Genomic DNA, 15,570 nt, shown 5'->3' with positions numbered 1-15,570 from the left:
ACACAAAGTGAGCACTGCTGGGAAAATGGCACGGACAGACTTGCTTCAGGCAAGGTTGTCACAAACTTCCAATTTGGAAAGAAAAATGCAATACATGTGGATCAGAGTGCTGGCACTGTGGGCATTGTGGTATAGTGGGTAAAGCCATAGCCTGCAACACCAGCATCCCATATGGGCACTGGTTTGCATCCTTGTTGCTCCATTTCTGATCTAGCTTCTTGCTAATGGACTAGGAAAAGCAGCAGAATATGGCCCAAGTGCTTGGGCCCCTGCCACCCATGTGGGAGACTCAGATGAAGCTCTTGGCTCCTGGGTTTGGCCTGGCCAAAGCACTGGCCATTGCAGTGGTCTAAAAGATCTCTCTCTCTCTCTCTCTCTCTCTCTGTAACTCTGATTATCTAAGTGTGTGTGTGTGTGTGTGTGTGTGTGCACATCTGTGTGTATTTGTATAAAAGCTATAAAATGAGATATACCTGTATAGCAAAGATGTTGAGTTTTTCCATTCTGTTTTAGATGTCTTTTCTTTTTCTTAAGGAATTGTTCTGCGTAGAATCTCCAGTAATGTTGAATAGAAATGGTGAAAATGGATAGTCCTGCCTCATTCCTGATCTTAAAGGTAAACCTATCAGTCTCTCACTACTGAGTATGGTATAAGCTAAAAGTTTTTCATAAACAACTTTCATTCTGTTGATTATATTTCCTTTCTATTCTAGCTTCCTCATGAACAAATTGTTGGATGTTGTGAAGTGATGTTCATTCATCAGTGCAGATGACCATGATTCTCTTACTTTGAGTCTATTAACGTGGTATATTACACTGATTTTATTATGCTGATCAACCCTTGCATTCCCTGATACACCCCACTTGTTATGGTGTATAATCTTTATAATGTGTTCTTGGATTTGATTTGGTACTATTTTGTTAAGGATTTGTGCATGTTTTCAAATGAAATATTGGGTTTTCTTTTATAGTGATATTTTTATCCTGCCATGGTATTTAGAGTAAAGCTGGCCTCATTAGAATGAATCAAGACATTCCCTCAACCTTCTGTTTTTGGAGAGCTTGAAAAAGACTGATATTATTTGTTAAATGTTTGGTTCAATTCACCAATGAAGCCATTTGGTCCTAGACTTCTTTCATTCTTGTAGAAAGAAAGACGTAACAGACAGAAAGAGCTCCCATCCACCAGTTCAATCTACAAACGTCTACCAAAGCCAGGACTGGCCTAGGCTGCAGCCCAAAGCTAGAAACTCAATCCAGGATTACGATGTGTGTAGCAATGACTCAACCACTTGAGCCATCAGATCTGCTGCCTCCCAAAGCGAATATTAGCAGGAAGCTAGAATCAGGAGAGAAGCCGGGACTTGAACTCTGGTACTCTGATATGGGTCCCAAGCACAGAAGTGTCTTAGCCACTAGGTGAAATATTCACCCCTTAGACTTTTGTCAGAAAAGTCTTGATTACTGATTCAATTTCTACTTATTTTCACTGTTAACATTTTTATATTTCATTTCAAGTCATTTTAGGTTAATGGTGTACTTCTAGGGATTTTTCCATTCATATATTTTGTTGGCACAGAGCTGTCCACAGTATTTTCTTATTTTTCTCTTGTTTTTTGTTGGTCAGTATCTACTTTTGTTTCTGAAATTAGTTATATGCATTCGCTCTCTGTTTCTTTCTCTTGTGGTGTGCACTGTGTAATCTCGTTAGTCTAGCTAAAGGTTAATTCTTCTGATTTAATCAAAGAACCGCTTGGTTTCATCAATCCTTCCAAATGTTTTCTGTTCTTTATTTTACTGACTGCTCTATTTTTGTTTCCTTCACTTCAGTTTGCTCTTCTTTTTCTAATTGTTTAAAAAATTTTTTTTCTGTGTTATTTGGAAGGCAGAGTTAGAGAAAGGGAGACATAATGAAAGAGGGAGAGACAAATCTTTTCGTCCACTGGTTCAATTTCCAAATGGCTGCAATGACTACGGCTGGAATTCTTGGAGCTTAGAATTCCATCAGGGTTTCCCACATGGGGTGCAGGGGCCCATATACTTGGGCCATCTTCTATTACATTCCCAAGCACATTAGCAGGGAGCTAGATTGGAAGTGGAACAATCAGGACTAGAACTGACATTCATATAGGATGCAGATAGCAGCTTAACCCATTGCGCCTCAACGCAGGTCCTTCTAATTTCTTAAATTAGCCTACTGATTGGTCACATGTGTTCCTTTTAAATGTAGGCATTCACAGTTATAAATTTTCTTCTGAGCACTGACTTCACAGTGTACTTTAAGTTTGGATATACTGTGTTTTCATTTTCATTGATTGCTAAGTATTCTATAACTTCCCTTATGATTCTTCTTTGACCCATTAGTTGTTTTAAGAGTGTGCTATTTAGGCCAGCGCCGTGGCTCACTTGGCTAATCCTCCACTTGCGGCACCAGCACCTTGGGTTCTAGTCCCAGTTGGGGTGCTGGATTCTGTCCCAGTTGCTCCTCTTCCAGTCCAGCTCTCAGCTGTGGCCCGGGAAGGCAGTGGAGGGTGGCCCAAGTGCTTGGGCCCTGCACCCACATGGGAGACCAGGAGGAAGAACCTGGCTCCTGGCTTTGGATCGGTGCAGCGTGCTGGCCGCAGCGGCCACTTTGGGGGTGAACCAACGGGAAAGGAAGACCTTTCTCTATGTCTGTCTAACTCTGCCTGTCAATCAATCAATCAATCAATAAATAAATAAATAAAGAGTGCTATTTAATTTCCATATGGTTTTGAACATTCAGATTTGCTTCTGTTTACTGATTTCTTACTCTGTTACACTGTTATTGGTGAAGATGTTTTAAAAGATTTAAATCTTTTTACATTTACTGAGATTTGTTTTGTGACCTATTTGTGATTCAGTCTATCCGGGAAAATATGCCATATTTTTATTTGCCAAGAATGTATGTTCTACAGTTGCTAAATGCAAATTTCTACATATATGGTAGGTATAGTTATGTACAGTGTTGTCAAGACCTCAGTATCCTCAGTGATCTTGTTAGTACGTTCTATGCATTATTGGAAGTGGTATACTGAATTACCTAATTTTTACTATAGAACTGTCTATTTCACCCTTTAAGTCTGTTGAAAAGTATTGCTTAAAGAGTCAAAATTCCTACAATCTTTAAAAGAACCAAAACATATTTTGAAACATAAATGTGCATATATTTTAACAAAGAAATTTCAGTTTTGGAAAATACACTAAGGAAATTATTCTACAGTAACAAACAGAACAAACACTTAGTCTTTATTATGCGCCAGGTCCTGGGCTACATACTTTAAATGTATTAACTTATTTACTGAGTAGTTCTATTATAATCTCAAATTTATAAATGACATAGATATTATGAGTATTTAACAAATAGGTAATATTTGTGATTCAGAGTTTTCATTGCTGCACAGTTTATTAGAGTATAAAATCAAAAGTAAACTAATGGACAGAACATGGCACTGAAAGCTAGAAAACCCTGGTTTAAATTATACTCTATTTTTATGACAACAAAAATCTCTTCTGGTTCTAAATTTTCTCAAATGGGGATAATGTCTAAGATTTCTTTCGAATTGTCTTTTCTGATCCATTTTAATTATCTAAAGCACCTAGAATAGTAGTAGAAATAAAGCGGATCCTGATCGAAAAGTATACGAGGGGGCCGGCACTGTGGCTCTTTTGGCTAATCCTCCACCTATGGCGCCGGCATCCCATACTGGCGCTGTGTTCTAGTTCTGGCTGCTCCTCTTCCAGTTCAGCTCTCTGCTGTGGCCCGGGAGGGCAGTGGAGGATGGCCCAAGTGCTTGGGCGCCTGCACCCGCGTGGGAGACCAGGAGGAAGCACCTGGCTCCTGGCTACAGATCGGCGCAGCGCCAGCCATAGCAGCCATTTGGGGGGTGAACCAATGGAAGGAAGACCTTTCTCTCTGTCTCTCTCTCACACTGTTTAACTCTACCTGTCAAATAAATTAAAAAAAAAAAAAAGGGTATATGAAATGGTTTTGAGTTCTCTATCCTAATTCTGCTCTGGAGGCACAGGTATATTCAGATAACACATACCTGCTCTGTAGAGTTAACCAAGACACTGCATTCATTCATTATGAACCAAAACAAACTCTCAAAACAAGAAATAAATCTAGAATTTATATTTCGATTTATTACAGAAGAATCTTACTTTCAACTAATAAGCTAATTATCAGAGAAACTGTAATCAAGCCTAGCAGATCAAGCCTGATTTAACTAATTTATTAGGGAAGTATTAAATATCTTAATCTTTTCTATGGCCAAGATAATAATACACTTGTCTATATTTTCAGTAAAATAGTTGACAGTCCACATGAGGAGACAGACTGTGAATAAATTATTATAGTAAGAGCTATCCTACAAGGTAAGTACCTACACTTTATGGCATTCAAGTTGGTTCTTATATTTTCTTTGACATTTATTATTATTAATACAACACTAGTTACTGAGCATGTGACAGCTTACAAATGTTATTTATGGACTCAAAATAAGGTACAAATAGATTAAATGTTTTGTGCAGTGTCTCACAACTAAATAGTAAATCTAGAAAGTAAACAGTAAATCTAGAAATTAAAACCAGACTCCAGAGATGGCAAAATAATTTCTCTAGTAAAGCAATGTTAGACCTTGTCCTCTATCATCTTATCCCACTGAACACAAGCATCTGCAAAGCTACCCCCTAAGCCTCTCCTGTGGCATTTACAAAACAGAAGGTCTGGATATCAAACCATGACTCTTATGCAGACTGCCAGTACATCTTATTCAGGTAGGCAGTCCTTCCTGGTGGAGTACTACTTCTCAATAAACATGGTCTTCCCTTTTCTTCTCCATGGTTAGGAAATCTGTATCAGCTTTCTACTGGTAAGAATAAGAATTAAGAACACTAAATTTCAAAAACAGCTGGTTTGTACTCCACAAGTTGGTTTGTACCCAACAAGGTACATAATACTTCTATCAAGCCAAAAAGAAGAAGAAAATTAAGCTTTATAAATATGAAATCAAAAGATACCTTCAGTCCCTCCAATTCATTTTCCAGTTGCTTAGAATAGTGTTCACTCTGTTCACGAAGTTTCCTGTCTTTAGATGCTTCAGCAGCCAGAGCTTCTGTGTGAACTTCCAGCTTTTAAAAAAATGAAAAGAAAAAAAAAAAAAGATTTCACAGTTGTAATTTTTTTCAAACAAACATTTCCCCCCATGGGAATTTACCTTGTAATAGGAAGATAACTCAAATGTTGAAATTCATATTAAGAAATATTACCAAACTATAGAATTAGTTTATTTTGGGAAATTAAAGAATGAAATATTAATTCTCTAGTCTCAAAAAAGCAGCTTTAATCACTACCCCACGGGCACTACAAAATTTGCCTGACTACTAACCTCTTTTTTGGCTCTTTCTGTTCTGCGCAGCTCTTGCCTTAAGCTTTCAACTTTTTGCACCACCAGGTCCACCTCTTCTTCCTTATCTCGGACATGGCGAGCAAGTTTCTGTTTTTGGGTGTGCAATTCTGTTAGTCGCTCATTGATCTCCATGAATTCCTGCATGGCCAGTTTCCTCTGACAGTGTGCATCTTTCAGCTCTTTGGACTGGTTTTTTAATCGCTCACTAGCCTGGACTAGTTCCTACAGTTTTATAAAAAGAATATAAGTTACCAATTCTGCAACCTAGAAACCAAATTTGGCCATCAAAATAGCTATTATTAAGTAAAGAAGAGGCAAAATTATTTCACCTCAGGACAAAATTAAAGGAAATAAACTACTCAATAGATATTAAAGACATGTCCCCTCTTTATAGTCTAAATTACTTATGCTAACACAGAAAATGCAAGAGAGCAGCTGATTTCAACCTTCTAATACCTTAGTTTCCACCAAACAAGTGTAGAATATAGGTATATAAAGAACAATGGTTAAAATAAAAATTTTTGTGAAATTTAATAAATACATCAGAATTTTTTTTTAAAATAAGGGTTGTTCTTAATGTGGAGACTAATCATTAGGTCAGAAGAAGAATAAAAAAAACTAAACTGAGACTGATTAAGGTAAGAAACTTAGAGGGAGCAGCTAGAGTGGACCCAAGTCAGTATAACTACCTGTCATCCATCAAAAGGAAATGCAAATCTTTGAGAAAAAGAACTGAATCAAACACGTTTTCCTCACATTAAGAACAACTATGAACTCACAATCACAGATTCCCAAATATCCAAGGAAAAATCATTATGATCAAACTGAAAAAATAAACAATACAAATAAACATCAAAAGTATTTGGATATCAGAATCGTATATCAACATAAAATTGCTATGTATGACATATTGACCAGTAAAAACATTTAAGTTGGAAAGAGGTAATGAAATTTAAAATTGGGGTAATAGTTTCAAGATATTAAATTTAAAGATCGATAATATGCATGGTAAAACTCAGAAATAACTATCAAAAGACTACAAAGAGGAGAATTTAAAACAGGAACAAAAGTAAAAAAGAGGGTAGTCATTTGAACTAGCACCTAAGACATCAGTTAAGGCATTTTAGATTTTTAGACCCTTTTGGAGTATTGAGGTCCCATTCCCAACTCATAACTCCAACTTCCTACTAATGTGGATCCTGGGAGGCAGTAGTATTAGCCCAAGTAACTGAGTTCCTACCAACCATACTGGAGACCTGAACTGAGTTCCCAGCTCCCAGCCTCAGCCTGACCCAGTATGTTATATTTAACAGTACTCAACTATATGCTTTATAATGGGCAAGATTGTGAATCTTATATTATATGTGTTTTATCACAACTAACCATTTTTTAAAAGGGAAAAAGGAGACAAGGAGAAGAAAAAGCACAACAACCTGAAAAGAAAAAAATAAATGGCAGAAATATGTCCATATACATTAGCAATAAATACAAATATAAAAGGATTAAGCTCACCAGTTAAAGATAGTTGGTTAGATTGGATTAAGAAACAAAATCTAGGCTTTAGTAAAAGATTAAGGTCAGGAAATGGAATGTCACTATAGAAACATAAAATCCAATACACTAGGAAGAAATGCCATTCTAAACATTTGTGAATTCTTCTTGGGACACATACTCTTTTTAAGAACAGTCTAGGCCGTCAAGCAAATCTCACTAAAGTTCAAAAAACACATAGCATATAAAGTTCATTAGTAACACAATAATTAAATTACAAATCAACAATTTAAAGGATAAAACTTCATACACTGAAAACTTAGAAGTATTTATAAATAACTCATTGATGAGAAAATTATAATGTATATTAAACTAAAAAGATTAAAAATATAAAAATATTTAGTACATACTACAACTTGGCAATGTAACAAAAACTGCACTTGAGAAAACTTCTTAAGGAAAAGCAGGCTGAGATTCCACTTAAAAAGAAACAGAACACAATAATCCCCTACTCACGTGTAGACGATAATAAAGATGACAGTACAATCAATGAAACAGAAATAAATGACAGAATGATGAGAATACACAAAGCCAAAGTTCTTTCTTTGAGAAAACCAATAAAACAGACATCCAGTATGGTCAATCAAGGCAACAAGCACGAAAGCACAAGGAAGTAACACTGGGCAAGATAAAGAGGCTGTAACTACAAACCTAGAAGGGATCAGAAATGATAAGAAAATACAAGGAAGAATTCTGGTAACAAATTGAAATAAACAAGTTCCATGAAAAACATACTCTTTAAAACTGTTTTAATAAATAGAATGCCTATGAGAAGAGAATGTTTAGCCTAGCGGTTAAGATACTGATTAAGACACCTGCATCCCATACTGGAGTGCATGGCTTCAACTCCCAATGCCACTGCCCAATTCCAGCTTCCTACCAATGCAGACCTTGAAAAGCAGTAAGTGGTTGTGTCCCTGCCACTTACGTGGGACACCTGGATTTAGTTCCTGACGCTGGGTTCCAACCAGAGCTGTTGCAGGTATTTGGAGAGTGAACCAGTAGATAGGAGCTCTCTCTATCTCTCTCTGACTTTGCCTCTCAAATAAGCTAAAAAATAAAAAATTAAATAAATAGTATACTTATATAGCCCTATAAAAACTTAAGTAACTGAATCGATATTAAGAAAATATCCCCTGGGGCCAGCGCTATGGCGTAGCAGGTAAAAGCCGCTGCCTGCAGTGCCAGCATCCCATATGCGCACGGTTCAAGTCCTGGTTGCTCCATTTCCGATCCTGCTTTCCATTATGGCCTGGAAAAGCAGAAGATGGCCCACCCAAGTTCTTGGGTCCCTGCACCCAAATGGGAGACCAAGAAGAAGCTCCTGGCTTCAGAGTGGTGCAACTCTGACCACTGTGGCTATATGAGGAATGAACCAGCGGATGGAAGACCGCTCTCCCTTGCTCTCTGTAACTCAGCCTCTCAGATAAATAAATAAATCTTAAAAAAAAAAAAAAAAAAAAAGTCCCCATCCTCCCAAAGGTAGAGAAGAAGCTCAAGTCTCAGAAGGTTTTACAGGTAGTTTCTCTTGTGTTTCAAGCAGCAGAGCATTCATCCGGCACAGACTTTTCAAGGGAACAGAAAAAGCAGCAATGAGACTCAACTCATTCTATGGGACGGATATAACTTGATGTCAATGAACAGACAAGAAAGGTAATAGAAAAAAGGGCATAAGCCAATCTCATATATGAAAAGAGGTTAAAAAAATTTACCTACTCATTTCCAGTGATATACAAAAGTGAATATACATGAACTCTCAAGTTAGAGCTTTTTTTGTTGAAATTCTAGCTCCACCAGTTTCTACCTCTATGACTTGAGCTAGTAGTGTACTTTAGTTTTCAGTACCGTATTACCACTGGAAAATAATATTTCCCTAACTTTTGGGGTGGGGATGAAGATTAAATAATCCAATCTTTACAAACTACTTAATGTTACGGCTACAGATACAGATTATATAAATGTTACCTATATACCATTATACTATTACTTAAAAGATAGTACATGAGGGGCTGGCATGGTGGTATGGCAAGTTAAGCCACCATCTACAGAGCTACCATCTCAAATGGGAGCTGATTTGAATCCTGAATGCTTCATTTCTGATCCAGCTCCCTGCTAATGCACCTAGGAAAGAAGAAGAAAATGGCCCAACTGCTTGGGCCCTGCACCTATGTGGGAGATTGGGAGGAAGGGGTCCTGGCTTCAACCTGGTCCAGCCGGGGCTGTTGCAGGCATTTAGGAAGTGAACCAGTGGATCAAAGAACTCTCTTCTCTCTCCCTTCCAGTCTCTCCCTCTCTTGCTGTAATTCTTTCAAATAAATAAATAAACAAATCTTTAAAAATAAAAAAGATAATACATTAGCAAGGCATAACCCAGAAACAGAATAATGCTTTAATAACAGAAAAGTCTATACATATAATTCAGAAACGGACTTATCATAGGAGAAGAATCAAAATAACAAAAGAGTACAAAAAAGGACATCTGATAACTCCAATACAAGCTGAAAAATTGGAATAGAAGGTAAATTACTTAATCTGATAAAAAGTGGCTAATAAAAACTTACAGTAAACATTATTAGTGATGAAATATCATAGGATTTTATTTAAAATCAAGAACAAGATAGGGATACTTGCTATTACCATTCCTATTCAACACTGAACAGTGTCCTAACTAATATTTAAGGAAAGAAAGAAAAGGCATAAAAATCTAAAAGAATCAACACTGTCATTATTTGCATAAAACCTTTAAGAAGCTAAAATATATCCCACTATCAATGAAAAGACAGTTTAGTAATGTTGCTGGAACAAAAGTAACAGAAAAGTCAGTAAAAAAACAAAATTTAAAGATACTATTTAAAGGGGCTGGTGGTGTGGCATAGAATTTATGCTCCTCCTGCAGTGAAAGCATCCCATATGGATGCCGATTTATGGCTCGGCTGTTCCACTTTCGATCTACCTCTCTACTAATGGCCCAAGTACTTGGGTCCCTGCTCCCACATGGGAGACCAGGGAAAGCTCCTGCCTCCTGGCTTTGGATCTCTTACTCCAGCCATTGAGGCCATTTGGGTAGTGAACCAGCAGATAGAAGACTCTGTCTCTCCCACGGTAACTCTGCCTCTCAAGTAAATAAATAAATGTTTCTTTTGAAAAAAGATACCATTTAAAGTATGAAAAATTAGAATAATAAATTTAAAGAAAGGCTAAGGAGGCCTGTATGAAATTTTGTGGAAGTTTCTGAAAAGACTTTAAGTACAGGACATGGATAAAAAGACTCCAGGAAACAATTTTTTTACCTTTATGCACAGTCTGGCACATGTGAATAGCTAAATTCAAGTCTTAGAAAGTAATCTGATTAATTCAGATAATGAAAAACTCTGAACAGATTTATCTTCTAGAGGTAATGTGCTTTTATTTCAAGGTAGGCCTTGGGCCACTGTCATCCTCATGAGCAACCCAACTGGAGTTCCTGGCTCCTGGCTTCAGCCTAGCTCAGTCTGGGCTGTTGCAACCATTTGGGGAGTCAATCAAAAGAGTTAAGATCAATTGATTATCTGTCTATCTACCTTTCTCTCTCCTCTCTGCCTTTCAAACAAATTTTCTAAAAATCATTAAAATATACTGACCTAATTTAATTTAATCTTCAGTTTTCTTTTCTGTTAGTCCTTTATTTTCACCAGCGAACAATTAATTGTTTTATTTTTAATTCCCTTCATTTTTTTTAATGGCACCAAAACTTAGAAATCTTCTTCAGAAGGACCTCATTATTATTACAAGTACATTATATATTATAGTTTATACTATGCAATAAACTACTGATTTCTTATTTGCATTAAGTAGTATTATTCCTAAACTTTTTTGCTTGTTAATGAAAGCTGCAGTGTGTAATGGCATGTATTTCAAGTGAAGTATTTTCTCCATTACTTGAATTATTATTTACCCTACTAGGCTGTGCTACAGAATCCTAGCAGTCAACAAATTTTGTTGATGTTTATGACATTGTTTAAGTGTTGACACAAAGTTTCTCATGAAATGACTTTTTTCATGATGCTTTAAAAGAGAATAAAATATTAAAGAAATTTTAATTTAAAGCCTTTTAATAATAATGAAACTATGTCTCCATTTTAAAATTTATTCTATACACACTAAACAGATTCTGTTCTCTTACTTCTTCATTTCTTTTTAAATAATACTCACTTTTAATTAACTCCTTTCATTAACTTACCAAAAAATTTTGAAAATAAAGCTTTAAGAATGTAATTAATGTAATTTCTTTTGTTACATGTAATAATAGAATTACATACTCAAAATAATTTTAAATCTTCATTTTACAGATAAAATACAATGTATATTATGAATACTTCTGTTATTTTAATTACACAAGATTATTGATACAGAAAAGACTAATAATCTATTCATATCTATTCATATGCTTTTACCTTATTTAGATCTTCCCTTTCTTGTTGTAATGTTTTGATTTGCTTTTCATAAGCTTTGATTTGTCTAAAAGCATCATCTAGTTCTCGCCTCACAGAATTAGCTTCTTCAAGCTGCTGTTCCAAATGACTCGATTCTAAAAACAAACAACAACATTTCTTTAACTATTTGTGCAAAAACAAACGCTTACACTAAAAAACTTTAAAAGTACTCTGATATTCATATTAGGTCTTTTGACACCACACACCAGTAAAGCTCAGACAAACTAAATGTGAATCAGTTCACTGTAAAGATGGTGAAAGCTGTATGTTAGTGTAAAGATGAGTGCAGGGGCCAGCGCTGTCGCACAGCGGATTAATGTCCTGGCCTGAAGCATAGGCATCCCATATGGGTGCCGGTTCAAGTCCCGGCTGCTCCACTTCTGATCCAGCTCTCTGCTATGGCCTGGGAAAGCAGTAGAAGATGGCCCAAGTCCTTGGGCCCCTGCACCCATGTGGGAGACCTGGAAGAAGCTCCTGGCTCCTGGCTTCGGATTGGCGCACCTCCGGTGGTACGGCCAATTGGGTAGTGAACCATCGGATGGAAGATGTCTCTCTCTTTGTGTGTGTGTGTGTGTGTGTGTGTGTGTGTGTAACTCTGACTTTAAAATAAATAAATCTTTAAAAAAAGATGAGTGCAATATAAGTGCAAGAATATTCTAAATACCTATTAAGGAAAAAAGATATTATGTCCACAAATAACATCTTCTTGCCAATTAAAAATTTAAAACTAAGAAAAACAAAGAGTAAAACCAACCAAACAAATTTGTCTCTACTGTTAGTAGTTATCCTAGTAATATTTGTCAGATGATCATAAAATGGTTTTGCTTCTAATTAGTTTGGTACCAGATAACTCTACCTAGTTTCTCCACTCATTATTTGAAGAATAATATCAAATTTCTAGAAGGAAGTATCTGAAACCTCTTCTCTAAATCAATTTTTCAAATGAATAAAACTTAGCAGATTGACTTAGTCATAGAATAGTAAATGATTACCAGAGCTAAGACTAGAGTTCACTGACTTCCTAACTTAGAAAGCAACGTTAACATTTATTGGTTTAGAAGAGTTATTATAAAATGAAACAAAATAATTCATTTTAACATATGCTTAACTAAGATTTAGTAAACTGAATGGAATTATTTTAGGCATCAAAAGTAAATCAAAAGGAATTATTTCAGGCATCAAACATAAATTAGTTCAGGTATCAAAAGTGAAAACAGACATCTAAACATATCCAATGTTAGTTCTCTGCTAGATATTTTTTGTTCTTCACAACTTTATCAATGTAAGTGCCACCTGTAGACAAGTAGTATCAGCAACCTCAGACTTGTAAAATTCCATACCACACCTAGACCTCAAGAATCACAATCTATACAAGATTCTCAGGTGATTAAACTGAACATTAATGTGTGGGAACAAACTCACAAAGTATTACATATTGTCGAATTTGATATTTTCAATAAACTACATAGTGGTAAAATATATTAGTCCTTTCAGGAAGATTATATTATTGGTGTACATAAGTTATACAGTTAAAAAATCATTTACAGGGCAGGTGCTGTGGCACAGCATAGTAGCTTTACCTGCTACACCACAGTGATGGCCCCTATAAATTTCTTTTCATGCAAAGATTTTATGGAACACTGGCTTTTCTAACAGTCACTGAAATAAGTCATTAACAATTTGCCAAAAAAAAAAAAGAACATGTTAGGGAGGAACCCTTCAAAATTAGAAGAAAGATTGTGTACTCAGAAATTATTAAAGGTACCAGAAGGGGTGATTTTCATTAACCTCATTATTTGATTAAAATGAACGAGGAAATGACAAAAGCAGCTTCCTTAACTATAAGTTTTGACTGCTAGTTACTAGAAATAACAAACTAAATTACTATGCACTTTAGAAATTTGTTGAAATACTAAAAAAAGCTTAAAAACAAAAGTGTACTATTTAAACACATTTGAAATTAATGTAAATAGAAAATTCTAGTATAAAATAATGTAATCTGCAGAAATAATGAGTGTAATTTTGTGAATGTAAGACTAAATATACTGTGATCCTTAAAATTAAATTCTAATTTTTAGTTTTCTTTATGTAAAATACTCATTAAATGGTACTAATATAAAGATAAAAGGAAAACTAATTAAATACTTTGCCTCTATCTTCAAACATTGTTAAAAATTATGTTATCAGGTCCGGCGCTGTGGCCTAGTGGGTAAAGCTGCCGTTTGCAGCACCAGCAACCCATAGGGGCGCCAGTTCTAGTCTCGGCTGTTCCACTTCAGATCCAGCTCTCTGCTATGGCTTGAGAAAGCAGTGGAAGACGGACCAAGTCCTCGGGCCCGTGCAACCTCGTGGGAGACCAGGAAGCAGCTCCTGGCTCCTGGTTCCTGGTTTCAGAGTGGTGTAGCTCTGGCTGTTGGGGCCAACTGGGGAGTGAACCATCGGATCGAAGCTCTCTCTCACTGCCTCTCCTTCTCTGTGTCACTCTGCCTTTCAAATAAATAAATAAATAAATCTTAAAAAAAAAACTGTTATCAATAAATACATCTAGACAATCAAAGTAGCTTAAGTTTTAATAATTCTGTAAATTTACAACCCAGGATATCAGTATTACATATATATGGAATCTAGAACCACTACCTGATACACTCATGTGTGTAAATGATTTTTTTTTAAGATTTATTTATGTATTTGATAGGTGAAGTTACAGAGAAGGAGCGGCAGAAGCAGAAGCAGAGAGAGAGAGCTTCCATCTGCTAGTTCACAACCCCCCCCCTTTTTTTTTTGACAGGCAGAGTGGACAGTGAGAGAGAGAGACAGAGAGAAAAAGGTCTTCCTTTGCCGTTGGTTCACCCTCCAATGGCCGCCGCTGCAGCCGGCGCACTGCGCTGATCCGATGGCAGGAGCCAGGTACTTCTCCTGGTCTCCCATGGGGTGCAGGGCCCAAGCACTTGGGCCATCCTCCACTGCACTCCCGGGCCACAGCAGAGAGCTGGCCTGGAAGAGGGGCAACCGGGACAGAATCCGGTGCCCCGACCGGGACTAGAACCCGGTGTGCCGGCGCCGCAAGGCGGAGGATTAGCCTAGTGAGCCGCGGCGCCGGCCTTCCATCTGCTAGTTCACTCCCCAAATGGCCACAATGGCCAAGACTTGGTCAGGCTGAAGCCAGTACCCAGGGGCTTTTTCTGGGTCTCCTAGAAGGGTGCCAAGGCCCAAACACTTGGGCCATCTTCTATTGCTTTGTCAGGCACATTAGCAGAGAGCTGGATCAGAATTGGAACAGTCAGCACTTGAAGCAGTATCCATATGCTATGCCAGCTCTGCAGACAGTGGCTTTACCTGTTGTGCCACAGCACCTGCCCTGTAAATGGAAAAATCCAGAATGCTTTGCATTTCAGTCAACTACTGTAAAATGGGTAAAGCAGAGAAACTCTTACTTCCATTACAACATCAAACTGAACTAAAATTCTCAAAGAAATCCACATCTAACACTATTAAAAATACTTCATGCAACATAATTAGAACATTTAGATGAAGTTATTAGAAACTAGTTTTAGTAAACAAATAGAAAAGTGGGTTAGCTCATACCAACTAACTGGTTCTTAACTTATAGCTACTATTAAAACTGTGGGCTGGCGCCACAGCTCACTTGGCTAATCCTCCACCTGTGGCGCCGGCATCCCAGGTTCTAGTCCTGGTTGCTCCTCTTCCAGTCCAGCTCTCTGCTGTGGCCCGGGAGTGCAGTGGAGGATGGCCTAGGTCCTTGGGCCCTGCATCTGCATGGGAGACCTGGAGGAAGCATCTGGCTGTTCCTGGCTTTGGATTGGTGTAGGACGCAGCCATAGTGGCCACTTGTGGGGTGAACCAACGGAAAAGAAAGACCTTTCTCTCTCTTACTGTCTAACTCTGCCTGTCAAAAATAAATTAATTAATTAACTTTAAAAGAACTCTGAAATTCAATTTGTTAGTAATGAGAATATAACGAAGGCATAATACACATAATATGATTTTCTTTACACTGTGAGGTATATGAGTTTCAAAAAAAACTGTATTAAAGTAGGTAAATTAGGACAAGAATAACACTTTGAATCATTAAATATAGCAGAAAATTCAAATAATGA

The 15,570-nt window shown here is 37.0% G+C and overlaps 1 protein-coding gene across 26 annotated transcripts in view; it reads right to left on the bottom strand.

Moving 5' to 3' along the window:
- CDC42BPA (CDC42 binding protein kinase alpha) overlaps positions 1 to 15,570 on the bottom strand; it is a 343,482-nt gene that overhangs the window by 126,450 nt on the left and 201,462 nt on the right. For 19 of the 26 annotated variants that reach the window (XR_016219088.1, XR_016219086.1, XR_016219087.1 and 16 more), the window contains 3 exons: positions 11,414 to 11,547; positions 5,409 to 5,651; positions 5,041 to 5,151 (listed from right to left, as the gene is read on the bottom strand). Coding sequence is in view for 23 of the 26 variants with exons in the window: in XM_008268138.5 (XP_008266360.1) it covers positions 5,041 to 5,151; positions 5,409 to 5,651; positions 11,414 to 11,547 (488 nt within the window). In the remaining 3 variants the exon portion in view is untranslated. The remainder of the gene's footprint in view (positions 1 to 5,040; positions 5,152 to 5,408; positions 5,652 to 11,413; positions 11,548 to 15,570) is intronic. The other 7 variants (XM_051820822.3, XM_002717619.6, XM_070055641.2 and 4 more) reach the window with 1 other exon arrangement.

Source organism: Oryctolagus cuniculus, chromosome 13 (assembly GCF_051225735.1).
Source record: "Oryctolagus cuniculus isolate XC-2025 breed Fujian yellow rabbit chromosome 13, ASM5122573v1, whole genome shotgun sequence".
NCBI classification, from domain to species: domain Eukaryota; kingdom Metazoa; phylum Chordata; class Mammalia; order Lagomorpha; family Leporidae; genus Oryctolagus; species Oryctolagus cuniculus.
This window is presented reverse-complemented; position numbering and strand designations above follow the sequence as displayed.